We start from the raw sequence: 15,730 nt of genomic DNA on the forward strand, positions 1-15,730 counted from the left end.
TGACGTGTTTTCATTTTTACCCCCAAAACGGAATAAAGTGTTGAGTGGGGTCATGCCAGTTTGTTGTACATCAGTTAGTTTTCGGTATGTGAGGCAAAGATGATCCTACTTTACGGTTTCGAGGCTTGCATTTGCCCATGTTAAATTGTGATATCACCAGTTAACATGGGCGTATATTTCTCTCATATGTTAACCTGTGTTAATTTAGACTAAAAGTCCAATATATAGATAGAAATCACAAATCCTTTTCAGTGGTGTGTAGTGCAGTGGTATAGACGATGTGGTGGTTAATCAGTCAACTTCTTTTGTCCATGACAGCCAAGGTTCGAATCCCAGCTAGATCCCAGCATTTTTTCGTTTTATTTTTTTCCCGTTCATACAGTATGTGTCGTATTTGTGTGGATAATGCTTAAACGGACATGCATTACACATAAACTGGTGATGTTTTCAGCGATATCCTTTATTTTGTCTCACTTGCAAACACTCTGTGAAAATGTGAACCTCTGGCACTCGAGGGGCGGAGGCAGAGCAGAAAGCTCTTAAAAAGTAGGCAGGGCCTTGTTGAATATTCACTGATTTCATGCAAATATCACCAGTTAACAGGATCACCAGCTAAACTGGCACACCGGGTTGCCAGATATAACGTAAACCCAGCGTGCTACAGCTGTAACGGTAGTACAACCATGAAAGCAGAAAACAAACGAACAGGATCAACAGAGATAGATTCTATCCGACCTAAAAAAAAAACCCGTCTCTGTTTCGTAAGAACCCCGGGGAAATATTGGAGATGTATTTGAAAGATGGAGACAGCTTAGAGCCCAAAAGGACACAGAGTTGGCTAATTTCCTCCTGAACAGGTAAGCATTAGCTTCAGGCTAATTTATCACAGCTACAAGGGACGGGCATTTCATGTAATTTTAACATTTGTGTACTCAGATTGAATTATATAGCTAGAGTACCTGAGTTGGTTAGTCGGAAAAACAATTGAGACACAACCAGTGAAGTGATCTCGACTGGTCCTGGCTAACGGCGCCATGCTAACCCTGCTAACTGCTAACGTTACCACATACGTTACCAGAGGACCAGGCAAGCGGGCCACGGTTGTTTACAACGTGTGACCCGGTGAGTTATTTGAAGCCAAGAGAGGGGGGCTGTAAATTGGGAAGAGAGGACCGTGAGTTTGCAGTGAGTTTAGCTATTGTTGCCGTAATTCTAAGCCAATAAAGTGTGTTCAATCGGTTGGAAAAGGACGGCAAGTAGTGTTATTTTTAACGTTTTCTACCGTAATTCTGAGCCTAGGAAGTGTGTCTGTCCGTCGGGTGTGGAGAGGACCAGCAAGGTTGTTATTTTAAACGGTTCATACTGTAATTCTAAGCCGAAAAAGTGTGTCTGTCAGTTGGGTACAGAGCTCCGCGTGAGCATGGGCTTTTCTGTCAATATAGCCAGCATCTAACGTTAGCTACTCCGCTGTGCTGTGGAGTAATCTCTGGCTCGTCTGGCTATGTGAGACTAGCGCCCAGCAACATTGTTGTGGATGCTGCGTTCTCAGCCTGGCAACCTCCGTGAACTTCGAGTCTGGGGAGGAGGGAGCAGGTGAGACTACTCTCTCCAGTATTTTGAATTTGTACTGCAGTAACTATTTTAAACACTAGCGGTCAGTATTGGGTTAAAACAAAATCTCTTTTACAGATGTTCTAGCAGACAGAAAACAGAACTTTAAGACTTCTGATTACATAAAAACATATACATTTTAATAATGAATTACACTTTTGAGATGTATATATATATACATTCAGGGTGTATTATTATTATTAGTAATTTATCACAAGGCATACATGAAGGAAAATAGGCCAAGGAATAGAAAAATCATGACCTATCACTGTGGTAAAATGCAGTAAAGTAAAGCTGGTGATGCATTTTATTATCACATTCAGTGTGTTTGGACATTGAGTTGCTTTGAATCACAGCCTGTACTAGATCATGAGCTCTTACCTCGTTGAAGAGGAGTTCTCTGCGCTGTTGTTTCCTCAGGTCCATCTTCTTCACAGCGACCAGTTTCCCGGTGGTCTTCACTGTGGCGATACACACGATCCCCGTGGACCCCTCCCCTATCTTAATGTAGTGGTCCAGGTATGTCCGTGGATCCCCAGGATCCACCACCATCTGTAGTGCCGCTCTGAACTGCTCATGGGAAACCCTCTGGGGCTCCCTCTGCGGTGAGCGGCCCTGGGTCGGCGCACCTGGCGCTGGGGGCCCAGAGGGCACAGGGGGTCGCGGGGCTGGAACGCTGGGGTGAGGGGTGTGTGGGTGCTGTGTGGCCTCAGGGGTCAGGCTGGGGTGGGAAGTGTGATGAGGGTGTGGGTGGCTTACAGGGGGCTTGGAGCTGGAGGAACCTCGGGTGGAGCCACTAGAGGGCCCGTTTTGAGGGGAGGATTCATGGTGTCGAACCGGCTGGAAGAAAGAGCGTCATCACAAACAGAACATATAATAAATCTAGAGCAAACTATCTCTTCAGGGTTGGAGCTGCAACAAGTTATGTATTAATAATTAACACCATCAAGAATATTATTTCCACATTTATATAGTAGGAGGGAGCAATATGGAATAAATCCTCTATCACAGAATATGTCATTTTATTTCACTCAGCAAAATCCTTTGGGAAAGTGTTTATGGATCAAATTACCAGATAGAAAAGTATGTTTCTGCCTAATCTTGCAAATAAAAAAGTATTTCATCACATTAATGCAAAAATGATCAAAATCCAATAATACCATAAAGCAGTCCCTCTCGCTGATTTGCAAAATTGCCTGCAACGGCCTAATATACAGAGATATTTAAAGGGGTAGGTTATTGCACTATACATGGTGTGGGAAAATCTTTGATTTACTGTACATCAATAATACAAACAAAACAGAAATCCAAGCCTGGACCTTTTCATTACATGATTCTGTAAAGCACTTTGGCACAAAGTTGATCTATTTTTTAATAACTGCTCGACATTATGGTTACAGCTTTCAGAGGACAGAATCTGCTATATCTGACCTGGAGAACAAGAAGCAAGGTAATAACAGCTATCATCCATCAGCCAGTGATTCAATTTGCACCGGTCTGCCTTTTTCTCTCAGTCAATAGTTTCCCTTAGGGCAAGACAGCATCTCTCCTTCTGCCTGTCCTAGCAACAGCCTGCCTGTCTCTCTGTTCATGCTGTTGTACCTACCTGTCCTGTGGGACTGCGTCCTCCCTCGCTGTCCGTCCTTGGGTAGGTGTTAAACGGCCGCGTGGTCTGTTGGGCAGTCTTCATCACCCCCTCGGTTACTGGCAGGTTTGGGGTGCGGATGTTGGGCCCAGAGAGAGGCCTCTTGTCCCTGGGAGACTGAGGGCTGCCATCCCGCACAATGTAGCTGGACTTTGGCCTGTGGTCACTGGGTTGATCCACCTGAAGACAGGCAGGGTTTGGGTGAGATTATTGGGAAGTATAAAAGGAAAAATGGATAGAAGAAGGTAACAAGCAGACAACAGGCACAGGGTGGATCTCTTGCTGCAGTGTCAAATTAAAGCCAATCAATGATACTCAAACTTTTGTACAATGAAGTAAAATGACTTCAAAACTTTGCTGCCATTTTGTTTACTGTAAGGATATATCAGTGTGGTAAATACAAACAAGGCTACAGCTTAATCGATTGGTCCATGAGATAATGACTGCAGGAATGAGACTCCTGTGAACAGCAATGTCCAAATAATAGATCTCATCATTAATAAATATGAAACTGAGAGACTGGGTTCAGGCTACATCTTCAGTCCATACCTGGCCCCGGTCACGAGGTTCTCGGTCTCTGTGAGGGGGAGGGGGAGGGCCGGAGCCTGGTCTGTCCTTGTGGGCCCTGCTGGGCTCTTGGCCCCGGGGCTGCTGCTGGGGCCGACCCTGGACTCCCTCGTCCCACTGAGGAGGACGGTGCTCATGCTGACTCTGGCGGGGGTCCCCTCCACTCTGGTGGAGGTCTGGTCTGGGTCGGTCTCTGGGAAGCAGAGCGATGCAAAGATCAGTAAAGAGAACAGCTCATTGGCTTGTATTGACACAACCTCAGCTGTTTTTTCCTGTGTCCATCATAAAATAATGATGCTACAACATCTGTGTAACATGCTGCTGCTGAAGAAACAAGCAGAGAGTAAATGCATAACTATCAACCACTTTAAATCTTTTTTTTTTTTTTTTTAAATCTGTGCTATTACGCCACCTGCAGCTGACGTTTAACTACTTACCTGTCTGAGAGTGAGTAGTGTCTGTGGTGAGGATCTCCGTTCTCCTGCCCTCCTCCTCCTGAAGAGCTAGAGTCCTTGCGAGGCTGGGTGGGAGGGCTGCCTCGTCGCAGGGAGTTGGAGCGAGTCACAGACATTGTGTCAAACTCATCCAACAGCCAGGTCAGAGAGCCATCCACTCCAAGCTTGCTGCCTCGCACAATTGTCTGGAGATAAACAGGAAAAAGGTGGACTATAGTAGATACTGAACAAGATAAGAGGCCCACACATACAAAGCTTGTCATACCAATCAGCCGCTTTGGTAACAAAACCATTTATTCATTTAAAAGTGCTTGTAAGTGTGAATGTGCTTATAAATTGTTGGGTACTTGAAATATTTAGTTTTTGTCTTTAGTCAATTATCAGTAGTTAAATTATCATTCAATTTCAACTTAGTTACAGAATCACCTCGTCCAGCTAATCCAGATAGGACTTTCAATCAGTGCCACCAAGTTTATTAGTGACAAAGAAAAAAAGAAATGTGGCTTGTGAAGATGAAGTCACCGCTGTGAGCGGGGCAAAGTGCGAGCAAGGGAAGGAAGATTTTGATGGACCGCAGAACAGATTTTTAAAATGTTGGAGCGTTGCTTTCTCTCCCGCTCCATTTCCATAACATGAGTTCGAAGCACGCCCGAACCCGCCTCTGTGTTACTGCGGCAAAGTACGTGCAGATGAACGGCGCCCGCTCTCCCTCCAGTGCCAGTCATCCAGCAGACTTTCTGCTGGCGGAGCTCCGGGCATGAAGGAAGCGTGAGCGCCATTCATCTAATAAATAAACAGCTTTTTTTTCTTGTTTTTGAGCGAATGGTGAGCGAGTTGAGTGGAGCGAGGTAACATCGGAGTTGTGCGTGGTGCGATATTGAGCGGGGGAGCAGAAATTCTCTCCACGCCTCTCACATGCTCTATTGAGTCTTGGATAGCAACACACATCAGTATATTAAAGTGCTCATCTTATGCTCATTTTCAGGTTCATAATTGTATTTTGAGGTTGTACCAGAATAGGTTATGTGGTTTAATTTTCAGAAAACACCATATATTTGTTGTACTGCACATTGCTGCAGCTCCTCTTTTCACCCTGTGTGTTGAGCTCTCTGTTTTAGCTACAGAGTGAGGCATCACACTTCTGCACCATCTTTGTTGGAAGTCGCACATGTGCAGTAAGTACTGCTAGCTTGTCAGTTGCAGAGTATAAGGGAGTGCCATGCTAGCAGCTAGGCGAGCATTATAACGTGTGTTACAAAGTGTGACGTTTGTCTCTGAAGTAAAGGCTGGACTACAGTAGAGCTGTTTGGAGCAGTTTGTGAACAGTGTTTTCTGTTGGAGATGGTAAGTCCCTTTGGGGGGGACTTTGGGCTTTTTCACTTTGTAAACCTATAACGTGCACAAAAAGATATATAACACAATAAAGGGGAAAAGCCAAAAAGCACAATAAGCGCAGCTTGTTTTAAATTCACAAACTAATACACTGATTTTCATTATTTTCCTTAGCTAACAACTTGATTGTTGTTTAGATTTTCGCTTATCCCACCTTGCGTGGCTCTACAGTAGTGATGACGGTCACATCGATGAAGGGTTTGGGCCTTTTGGCTGTGTCTTCGATGAGCGACTGCCATTGCCGTGGCAACCCAACAAACTTCTGCTCATGCTCGTCAAAGTCTGTATGTACACGATGCTCAAAGTTGGATGGAGCGGAGATCTGGATACGAGACTTCTTCTTTTTGGTGAACATGATGGCGGCTGTGGCAGCTGCAGCCTAGCATCAGACCTGCAGGGAGGAAGGAGGAAAGAGAGGAGGGTTAGCAGGAAAGACTGAGGATAAAATGCAAATGTAAAACTTCAAAGTGGCATATGTCAAACATACCACACATGCATGTTGACCTGCATAGAAAGCAGCTTCTGAAAACACTCAATAACTGTCTTTACTTTTTTTAAATCCATTCGAGGGAACATTGAAATACACCTTGTCCAAATGGTATATAAAATATATTGATCAACGTTTAAAATAAGCTTGGAAAGGCTGGTGTGTGTTTCCATATCAAATGCAACTAATGTTTGACACAGAATAAAACTATTTAAACCACATATTGCAAAATTCTCAGTAACTGACTGACCGCTTATGAAGCGGCAACCAAACCGGGGTAGATTAAAGAAATAAAAAAAGTCCTAATTCGCAAAACTCTGTTGTATTGAATATGTTGTTCTATTTGTATTGTTGTTGTCACTCGGGTCATGGATCCTGCAAGATTTTTTAGTTTGATTTTCAATTTTAACATCAAAGTTTCCAGTATTGCATTCTCAAATGCAGTTTTTCCCACTGCATGAGTAGAAAGAGAAGCACTAAGTGCATCATCACAGACGTCCCATCGTAAAAACATTAACATCTATTGTGGTTGGCTGCAATAAAAACTTGTAGGAGTAGTTGTGGAATATTTCTAAATTTACCAACTATCCTGCGAAGTACTGCTCACCATGTTTGGCTTTGGTCTGAACAGTCGCTCTCTCTCTCTCAACCTTGCTGCTTTGTCAGCAGGTATCAAAAGAGACACTCCCAGTAGTCAAACAGAGGCTCGTTGATCAGTGTGTTATAAGCGGGACAGGCCCTGCTGGGCAGCTGACCAGAAGGGCTACAGGAATGCTGGGGGCCTGTTAAATTCTGCCAGATTCTTCTCTTCTTGTTTTTCTACAAAATACTGTACCAAAGAACAAACAACAGGGGAAGTCAAAAACAAGGCAATGAAAAAGATGCAAGGCTATGAGGACCAGAGGGTGGGTGGGTGCAAGGGCAATTTGGGCTGGTCATGGGTTAGAGGGCATGAGTCATGCTGCCGAGCTTACAGTCTGCAGCGTTAATAAAGCCTTTCCCAGCGGGAGCGTTTGAAGCTTGAAGTCTAGCAGGACCCGCCCAGGAACACACTGAAAAAAGTGAGGTTCACAGCACCAACACAGAGCTTCAACACAACACTAAAATCAAAAGGACTCAGGATACATTTAGGGCTGGGTTTCGCCAACGATTTCCCAGAAATTGATTCAATTCCGATTTACAAGGTCCCAAATCGATTTACATTTCAAATTCAATATCAATTAGGTTAGGGAAATTTCAGTTATAACACCAATTTTGCTTGGATTTTCTCAGAGAACTTAGGCTGTAAACTATAAAAGCAAGAAGAAACCCTCAAATATACACCCAAAGTTAAAGTATTTATTTTACATAACAGTGATTGAAAAGGCATATATGAAAAGATATATATCAGATCACCCAGAGATTTCATTATTTTAACCCAGCCCTAGATACATTGCTAAAATGGATAGACTGAATACTTGTAATTAAATTGTGCAAAGATAGCAGGACAGTATTCTACACACCAATCCACTTGTTATGCACAAGAGCCTTTTTTCCCCCACTTTGTTTTTACACAAATCAAACTGGTTAGGATGGAAGAACACAACTCACATCCTCAGACATGATGTGCCTATCGTGCAGCTTAATTATTAGCTTTCCTTATAATTTACTATCTAATGTCATAGCTTTTTAATGACAACACAGAATGAGAACATGAATCCCAATCTAATTTTTAAAAGTGACAGAGCATCCCCATACATTTACCGTTTACGTTACCAGATCGTGCAGTCACATTTATTCTCGAAAGTTTAGTGAATAAAGCTACTTTTAAGCATGTTTTATCACATTAATTAGACCTTTTTCAAATACATCAAATCAGATTGTTTACTTTTGATGTAGTGGCAGTATCCTTAAAGTGGAAAAGTGACTTCATATCATGCTGTCATCCACACTACGGTACCACATTACGATACATGTTCAATTACTCCACCCAACAACCAACTCTGGATTTTATAACCATTAGCAAAAGTATCTCATAACAGCGTGGTTACAACACTGGTGATAAATTCCTCATTCCAGTCATGATGAGTCTGGTGACAACAGAGGGGAGGCGTGTAATTCACTGCAGAGGCCTATCATCAGTGTACAACTGAGACAGCAACACACAGTCAATCATTGCATCTGAACTCACAACTACTGCCTTAAGGATAAAATTAATGAAGACTGGAGAAATCATATTACCTATAGAGTACAGTAATAAACCGATAAGCATGCCCCCAATGATTTGATCTACTATCGGCAAGACGGGAACAGCTAGGGCTGTCAGTTAATGGCTTAAGTCGTAATATCTTATTGAAAGCAAAAGGAGCTTCAACAAACTGTAAATCAGTTTGAAAAACGGTCATGTGGGGATTGAGAATGACAATGAGGGTCTCATAGTCACAGCCAGTGGTCTGGCTGTGAATCATGGAGGCTTGTGGCTTTCAAATCCTGAGCTTTTTTGCTCCATCTTGAGATATGTTGGTGAAAAACAAGATTTTTACTGCTGCTGTCAGGAGCCAAGACACGATGAAGTTGAAATGTAACCAATGCCGTGTGGCAAAGAGCAAACAGATTACAGAGCTCGGCCCGCAAAAAGAGTTTGACTTGAGAGAGAACTTTATTCACTAGGTGGCACGTAGTTGTTTGTACTAGAATAAACATAACTGTGTGGGAGGACTTTACACGGCAATGTGAGGGATGTAATTCTGTGGTTGATAAAATGCATGCAGTGTCAGGATATCATAAGAACGGAGATGTGATGTAAATAACTGTTATATAATCTCCTTCGCACACTATTAAAATGAGAATGTGAATAAAGAAGAAAGATTACTAAAGTAATGTTTATTATATATATATATATATATATATATTTTCCCATACTTACAAGCCTTGCACCGGCAGACAGAGAGTCGGACAGGTGTTAGGGGAACAGGTGAACTCCAGGCATACAACCAAGGAGAGTGATTTATAGCTGCAACAGTTGTCTGCTCTCCCTTAACCCCTAGATGATTTATTTCATGTCAGACACCAAAACACACAAACTATGTACTCCTCAATCCCTTTTTCTGGAGCTGACTGAACTACCCCATTTCTCTCAGCATTAATTACAGTTCTCTGCATGTTCGGTTTATGACTTTTAATACCCGTTAAGATCTTCAACTACAATTTCACAGAAATATCACCCAAACATAAAATAGTGAGGTGTGACGATGCAAACAGATTTTTCATATCAAAAAAAGATTGTACTGAGGAAAATCTAAATTTGTAAGAATAAAAAAAATGTAGTCATATTTGCACCCTTTTTACAGGATGAATTGAAATGTATCCAATACTTTTGAGACCTATCAAGACATGCAGCCACCCTGTTCCCTACCACTATGAAGTAGAACAAGGACTTAAAAACAAAGCATAAATGCTACAAAAATACGTTGTTCCTTTAAGTCAGGAGTGTTTGTCCAAATGTGTGATTCTTGGGTATTACTGCAACATCTGTGCCAACAAAGGTCCACACAGAAAGCTCAAATGTAAATGTGTGGCCACTGATCTCAATATAAATCATGTTCTGCAAATGGGACATGGCTTTAGACAGACAAATCTTAACTTGAGGATAAAAACAGTAGGAGAGCCACCCTGCTGCACCCTGCCACCTACTCAAACAGTGTCCATGCTCATGCTCGACACGCATGCACGCACAAAGCTGCTCTCCTCTGGCCTGATTCAAGTATTGTGCATGGGTGGTCGACACTCGGAAAAAGACACGGTCAGTCACAACAACAGCATTCTGTAGCTGCAATTATACAGTTAGGGATGAAACAGTTCTAAAGTGAAACCAGATCTAAATTCATAAGGGTGTTTTTAAATATTCAACATAATTTGGGTTCTTTTCTTGCTCAAATATGCGCAGAATTGTTTCGATAAGAACAAAAAATGTTGCACAAAAAAGATAAATGTCATCTAAAAACAAATACAAAAGCTGTTTTAACACCTCAAACAAGAGATGGGTGATATGGCAAAATCATAAGCACAATAGAAATTTTTTTCCAATACTGATATTCACAAAAAAAAAAAATGTAACTACTACGAATAAAGCAAAAATAATATCACCTTCCACAACCCTTTTACACTGGAGGAGGTTTTCAGTACATAGCCGACTTTAGATGAGCAAAATCTTAGTTCTCTCCAATGTAATGTTTTAGCAGTAAAGCTGTCGACAAATGTAATTGGAGCTTTTCAGTGCACGGCAGATGAATTTCATCTTTAAATGTACATTTATTGCTCAAATCAGGACACAAAACTGAACATTACAAAATGTATTATCGACCCCTCGGATCAATAAGTGAAACACCATTACTTTGCAAACACCTCATCAGCATCAACCACGACCGAGAGAGCATGCATCACACATTTTCTCCCTCCGCTCTAATGATTTTCTGTCTGTTGATACATTGAGACATACCTTGCATAACCATCTTCCTAAGAACACAATGACAAAACTCAGCCAATGTAAACACACTTCAAAGAGTCATTTCAGAGATGGTGTAGAAGATTGTACCTTAATACCAACTTGTAACACGGCAAATAAACCCATTTAATTACTTGTTAGCAGGATTTGATTAATGACAAAATATAAGTAAGCAAAAACCAAATCTGTGAAGACGACCATCCAATCCTGCTCTTGTTAAGCAAAACATGTACTCTGTATAAAAACAAATATTTACAAAATACCTACAAGTTCTGAATTATAATAATACTGAATAATGACGCTTAATTTTTAAGTTTTCCGAACACTTTTATTCAGTCACAAGTTGGTCGCCACAATAAATGTTGCTGACCAGGTCCACTGTCTAATGGGTCACAATCAGTGATAAATCCCCAAATGTTTACAGCGGACCACGTTTCCAGAATTGAGGCCATAAATAGCCTCTATATCACTTTAGTTCATGGATCACACACAGCCCAATTTGATCTCAAGTGGTCCGGACCACTAAAACCATTGCACAATAACCGATTAATAACAACTCCAAATGTGTCCCTTTTATTTACTGTAAAGGGGTACAAGTACATAATGAACAATCATTTACAGAACAGATGATGAACAGCCTGAGAAATCTAAAGGAACATAAGTGCAATTTCAACAAAATGCTTCCGTTTTCAACTGTATTCTGGTCAGGATGGAAAAGGAAATGAGTCCGATATATTCCTTGAGCACTGAAAGGTGCTGTGAACACACCAAGCACACTGGCTTCCCATTTAGTCTACCTCTGTGAAGAAATAGGAACTGCTCAATTGTGTTTTTCTCCTTTTTCACAAAGACATTTTCCACCAGCGGCACTTGCATGCAGCAGGATGCGAACCCCAGTAGACCAATAGGAATATTGATAATTTGGACTTAATGACCTCTCTGCAAATTTCACACTTTGCAAAGTCATCCAGTGGGCCAGATTGGACCCTTTGGTGGGCCGGTTCTGACCCAAGGGCCGTATGTTTTGACACCCCTGCTCTGAATGATGGCTGCTTACCTGCCAGAACAACTAATATAGTATACTAAGTTATCAGCAAAGGCAAAAAAACATAACCAGGCAGTCATTTCTCACGTTAGATTTTTATTTAAGAGTATTTTTAAAGCTAAGAAATGAATACACTGGTACTAGCTCTTCACAGAGACAAAGACACCGATTCAAAAAGTAGGATGCCAAAAAGCAGACAGCCGTTGTTGTTGTGGTGTTCTTACATTAGCTTGCTGGTGCTGAATCAGGGGTGATAATTAATAGCCTGTTCTCTCACTACTGTAAACACACCCACACTAAGGATAGCACCTCTCTCTCCCAGCGTTTCCCAGATTTATAAAGTGCTGTGCAAACACACTGTACACTGTGTGACCTTGGAGCTACTGACTGCTCCCAACAGTGGTGTAAAGTACACAAGTACTGTACTTAAGTACAATTTTAAAAAGGTACTTACACTTTACTTGAGTATTTCTTTTCATACATTTGTACTCCACTGGACTAGACACTGGCTGTACATAAATAAAACTAGCTCCACCTCGAACCACAACAACAATAACATACTTCTTACATAATTGCGCATCAGTATTGATCTAATGATATAAATATATAAAATCAGTCACAAGGGACATTTTACTGCATTAATGAGTACTTCTAATAATTTAAGCATGTATATTTTTCCTGATAATACTTGTGTTTTTTGTGGGCTGTGATGGAGTATTTTTATATTGTTGTATCGTTACTTGAGTAAAAGATCTAAATACTTCTTCCACCGCAGGTTCACAACACTGTGTAAGTGGGGCAGTCTCAGCTTCAATACAAGACTGAGTGGGCCTGCTAACATCTGTTAACTATTACAGTAAATGAGGTAGTTAAGATACAGAACTGGGGGGTTACGCTTACACAAGTTCCCATGACATGGAACTGCAAAGAGCAGCTGACGTAAACATGATAAGATCTCAAATGCAACAACAGGTAACAGGTTAGCCTGGTTGACACCAGGCGCTTCTCAGTTGTAACTGAGAGTGAGTCTGGGAAAAGTTCATTGACAGTTCATTTGCAAAGGGGCATCACCAACGGACGCCGCTCAAATGCCTCTGGGCGCAATTGGATAGTCCTTCAACCAATCAGACCAACGATCCGGGTGACGCTGCGCTTCGGTAGCAGTCATGTTGAATTGCTGCGTTCATAGACATCGGAAAAACATTTTTCCGAGTGAAAACGCCACCATTCACGTCACTTCCTGTGGGAATCAGAGGTGGGAAACTCGGGCTGGATTTTGCTAACTGAGTTTCCCAGTTGGTGACGCGTTGTTGACTACGGACGTTTGATGGAGGCGACTTTGGTTCACTGAACATATTTCAATGATAATAAACTGTTTATTGTGGACAAACGCCTCTGCCAAGAAACATACACAGACATAATATGTTTCAAATTATTCATGAATTGGCCTATGTATAAAAAAACAAACACATTATCCGTGTCTTTTCCCGTTGGTTGTCCTGCAGATAACACAAACAAACACCTGGCGATGTGTTGTTTGGATGCTCGCATAACAAAACAGCAGAGAATCTTCTGTTATTGTGGCCTCCATGTTTTAACCCACCTGATGCTCTAGGCTACGGCCAACCGTTGGTGGCAGTCATGCAACGAGTTGTTATGCCAAACGCCAATATAACAGAAGAAGAAGAACACGTATGCCGACCATGTGAACACGTATGCCGACCATGTGAACACGTATGCCGACCATGTGAACGCTACCAGTCGGAAAAACAACGTAACCACAGGGGCGGTCCCTGTTATTCCGAGGTGGCATGAACGCAGCAAATGTAAACAGAAAGCTGCTTGCTGTCGCTGCGCTATCGTCGTCGCGTAAAGCCCGCCTCAGTGGTTGTGATTGGTGTAGAGCCCGCCTCAGCGGTTGTGATTGGTGTAGAGCCCGCCTCAGCGGTTGTGATTGGTGTAGAGCCCGCCTCAGCGGTTGTGATTGGTGTAGAGCCCGCCTCAGCGGTTGTGATTGGTGTAAAGCCCGCCTCAGCGGTTGCGAGTGGTGCCTCGATTTTGGGGACATTGGAAATGGGTTTGAATGGGCTCTTCGCCAGACTGACTTGCAGAGCAAATCTCATTTGCCAGAAGTTCATCAGGGTTTACCCAGGCTAGTAACAGGTAGCAGATTTCAGTCATTTCATTAGAGCACATTAGGAAAAAGGAATTGTGAGACTTTACAGAATCTGTGAATTTTATCAACATGGTATTGGATCCATAACAAATATGTCTAGAAATCCCTAAACTAGAGATTTCTATCCTTTCAACACTCATAACTAGAGCTGCAAATATTCATTGATTAGTTGTCAACTATTAAATTATTCACTAATCATTTTGATAATCGGTTTGAGTGAAAAATCCTCTGATTCCAGCTTCTTAAATGTGAATATTTTCTAGGGTCTTCAGTCCTCTGTGACAGTAAACTGAATATCTTTGAGTTGTGGACAAATCAAGACATCTGAGGACGTCATCTTGGGCTTTGGGAAACACTGATCAACATGTTTCACCATTTATAGACCAAACAACTATTAATCGAGAAAGTAATAGACAGATTAATCGACTATGAAAATAATTGTTAGTTGCAGCCCTACTAAAAAAAATTTAATTAAATTTAAAAATGCATAAAATGTATCAAGCAGTGGCAAAACCACCCTCTGTGTGCATATTTCAGACTAGGAACTCCAAACTACTCTCTTTTGATAAATAACATAGAATGTATTAAACAAACTTTCTGCACAAAAAGAGCATAGATAGATAGATAGATAGATAGATAGATAGAGAGATAGATAGACTTTATTAATCCCAAATTAGGAAATTACTCTGTTACAAGCAGCAAGTACCAAGTTACCAAGGACATATACACATACACTCACTCACACACAAACAACAAATATACAAATATACTAGATATAATAAATAAGATAACATAAAATAAGATAGCAAAGCTAAAAAAAAAAATGCCAGGACTACTGAAAAATATACTTACAACTTCCTACCAAGATTTAACCTTAACACAAAGACAAACAACAAATCTCTACCAAAATCTGTCCTCCCCTCATCTTCATGTGTCAGCAACACTTGTGCAAAGAAAGACAGATGACCAGGAGTCCAACAGCTGCCTTGACAGTCACAGATATGAGCAGTCGGTATGTAGTAACAGGTTTGAATGGTTATAGTCAGTGGAGAGTTAAAAGAGACAGTCAGTTCCCAGCAGTCCAACAGGGCTGTCTACACAGATCATCCACTCCCTCCCTTGACACAAGGCAAACAATAAAGTTATTATGCCGTTTCCCTGACTCACAGTTGATCCATGCTGTGAGAATGTTGTTGTGTTGTGTGGCCCATATTAACTTTTGCTCACTCATAGCAGCCTACCAGAAGTTTTAACTTGCTTTACTCAGGGCAACACTAGGGAGTTACAATATAATACAGCGACACAGACAGTGTATAAAGCTCTCTGTTTATAGTCGGGAATACTCACTTTTAGTCACAGGTACGGTAACACACTATCCACCTGATCTCATGTGGGAAACGCAGCGGAGGACGAAGGGGGAAAAAATAGACTCCCTGCAGCAACAAAGTTGTTTCCGTGAAAGAAATTAAACCGTCGTTACGTCGTCATTAAAAATAAAAAAAAAGAAAGAAGCGGACCCGGTGACAGATAACGACTGTTGGCGTTTCAAATATATGGAAATGTATTTATACATAAAAGTGCTGTATCTTTGGTCTGTAAATACAAAGTGTGTCGCATTCCTATGGTTTCAGCAAAACGCGGCCCAGTATCATGACGTCACCGCACGGAGGGAGGGGGAGAGAGAGAGAGAGAGAGAGAGAGAGAGAGAGAGAGAGAGAGAGAGAGAGAGGGAGGGAGAGAGATAGAGAGAGAGAGAGAGAGGAGGGAGAGAGAGAGAGAGAGAGAGAGAGAGAGAGAGAGAGAGAGAGAGAGAGAGAGAGAGGGAGAGAGGAGAGAGAGAGAGAGAGAGAGAGAGAGGAGAGCGAGAGA

General features: G+C 41.7%; 1 protein-coding gene across 1 annotated transcript in view; it reads right to left on the reverse strand.

Annotated features, from left to right (window-relative positions):
* Positions 1-15,730, reverse strand: part of pak4 (p21 protein (Cdc42/Rac)-activated kinase 4) — a 40,144-nt gene that overhangs the window by 8,988 nt on the left and 15,426 nt on the right. Inside the window, exons 2-6 of the mRNA XM_039788578.1 lie at positions 5,825-6,061; positions 4,261-4,463; positions 3,806-4,016; positions 3,218-3,436; positions 1,993-2,451 (exon numbers count right to left, since the gene is read on the reverse strand). Coding sequence (XP_039644512.1) covers positions 1,993-2,451; positions 3,218-3,436; positions 3,806-4,016; positions 4,261-4,463; positions 5,825-6,025 — 1,293 coding nt within the window. The 5' untranslated portion in view covers positions 6,026-6,061. The remainder of the gene's footprint in view (positions 1-1,992; positions 2,452-3,217; positions 3,437-3,805; positions 4,017-4,260; positions 4,464-5,824; positions 6,062-15,730) is intronic.

This window comes from Perca fluviatilis, chromosome 2, assembly GCF_010015445.1.
Source record: "Perca fluviatilis chromosome 2, GENO_Pfluv_1.0, whole genome shotgun sequence".
NCBI lineage: Eukaryota > Metazoa > Chordata > Actinopteri > Perciformes > Percidae > Perca > Perca fluviatilis.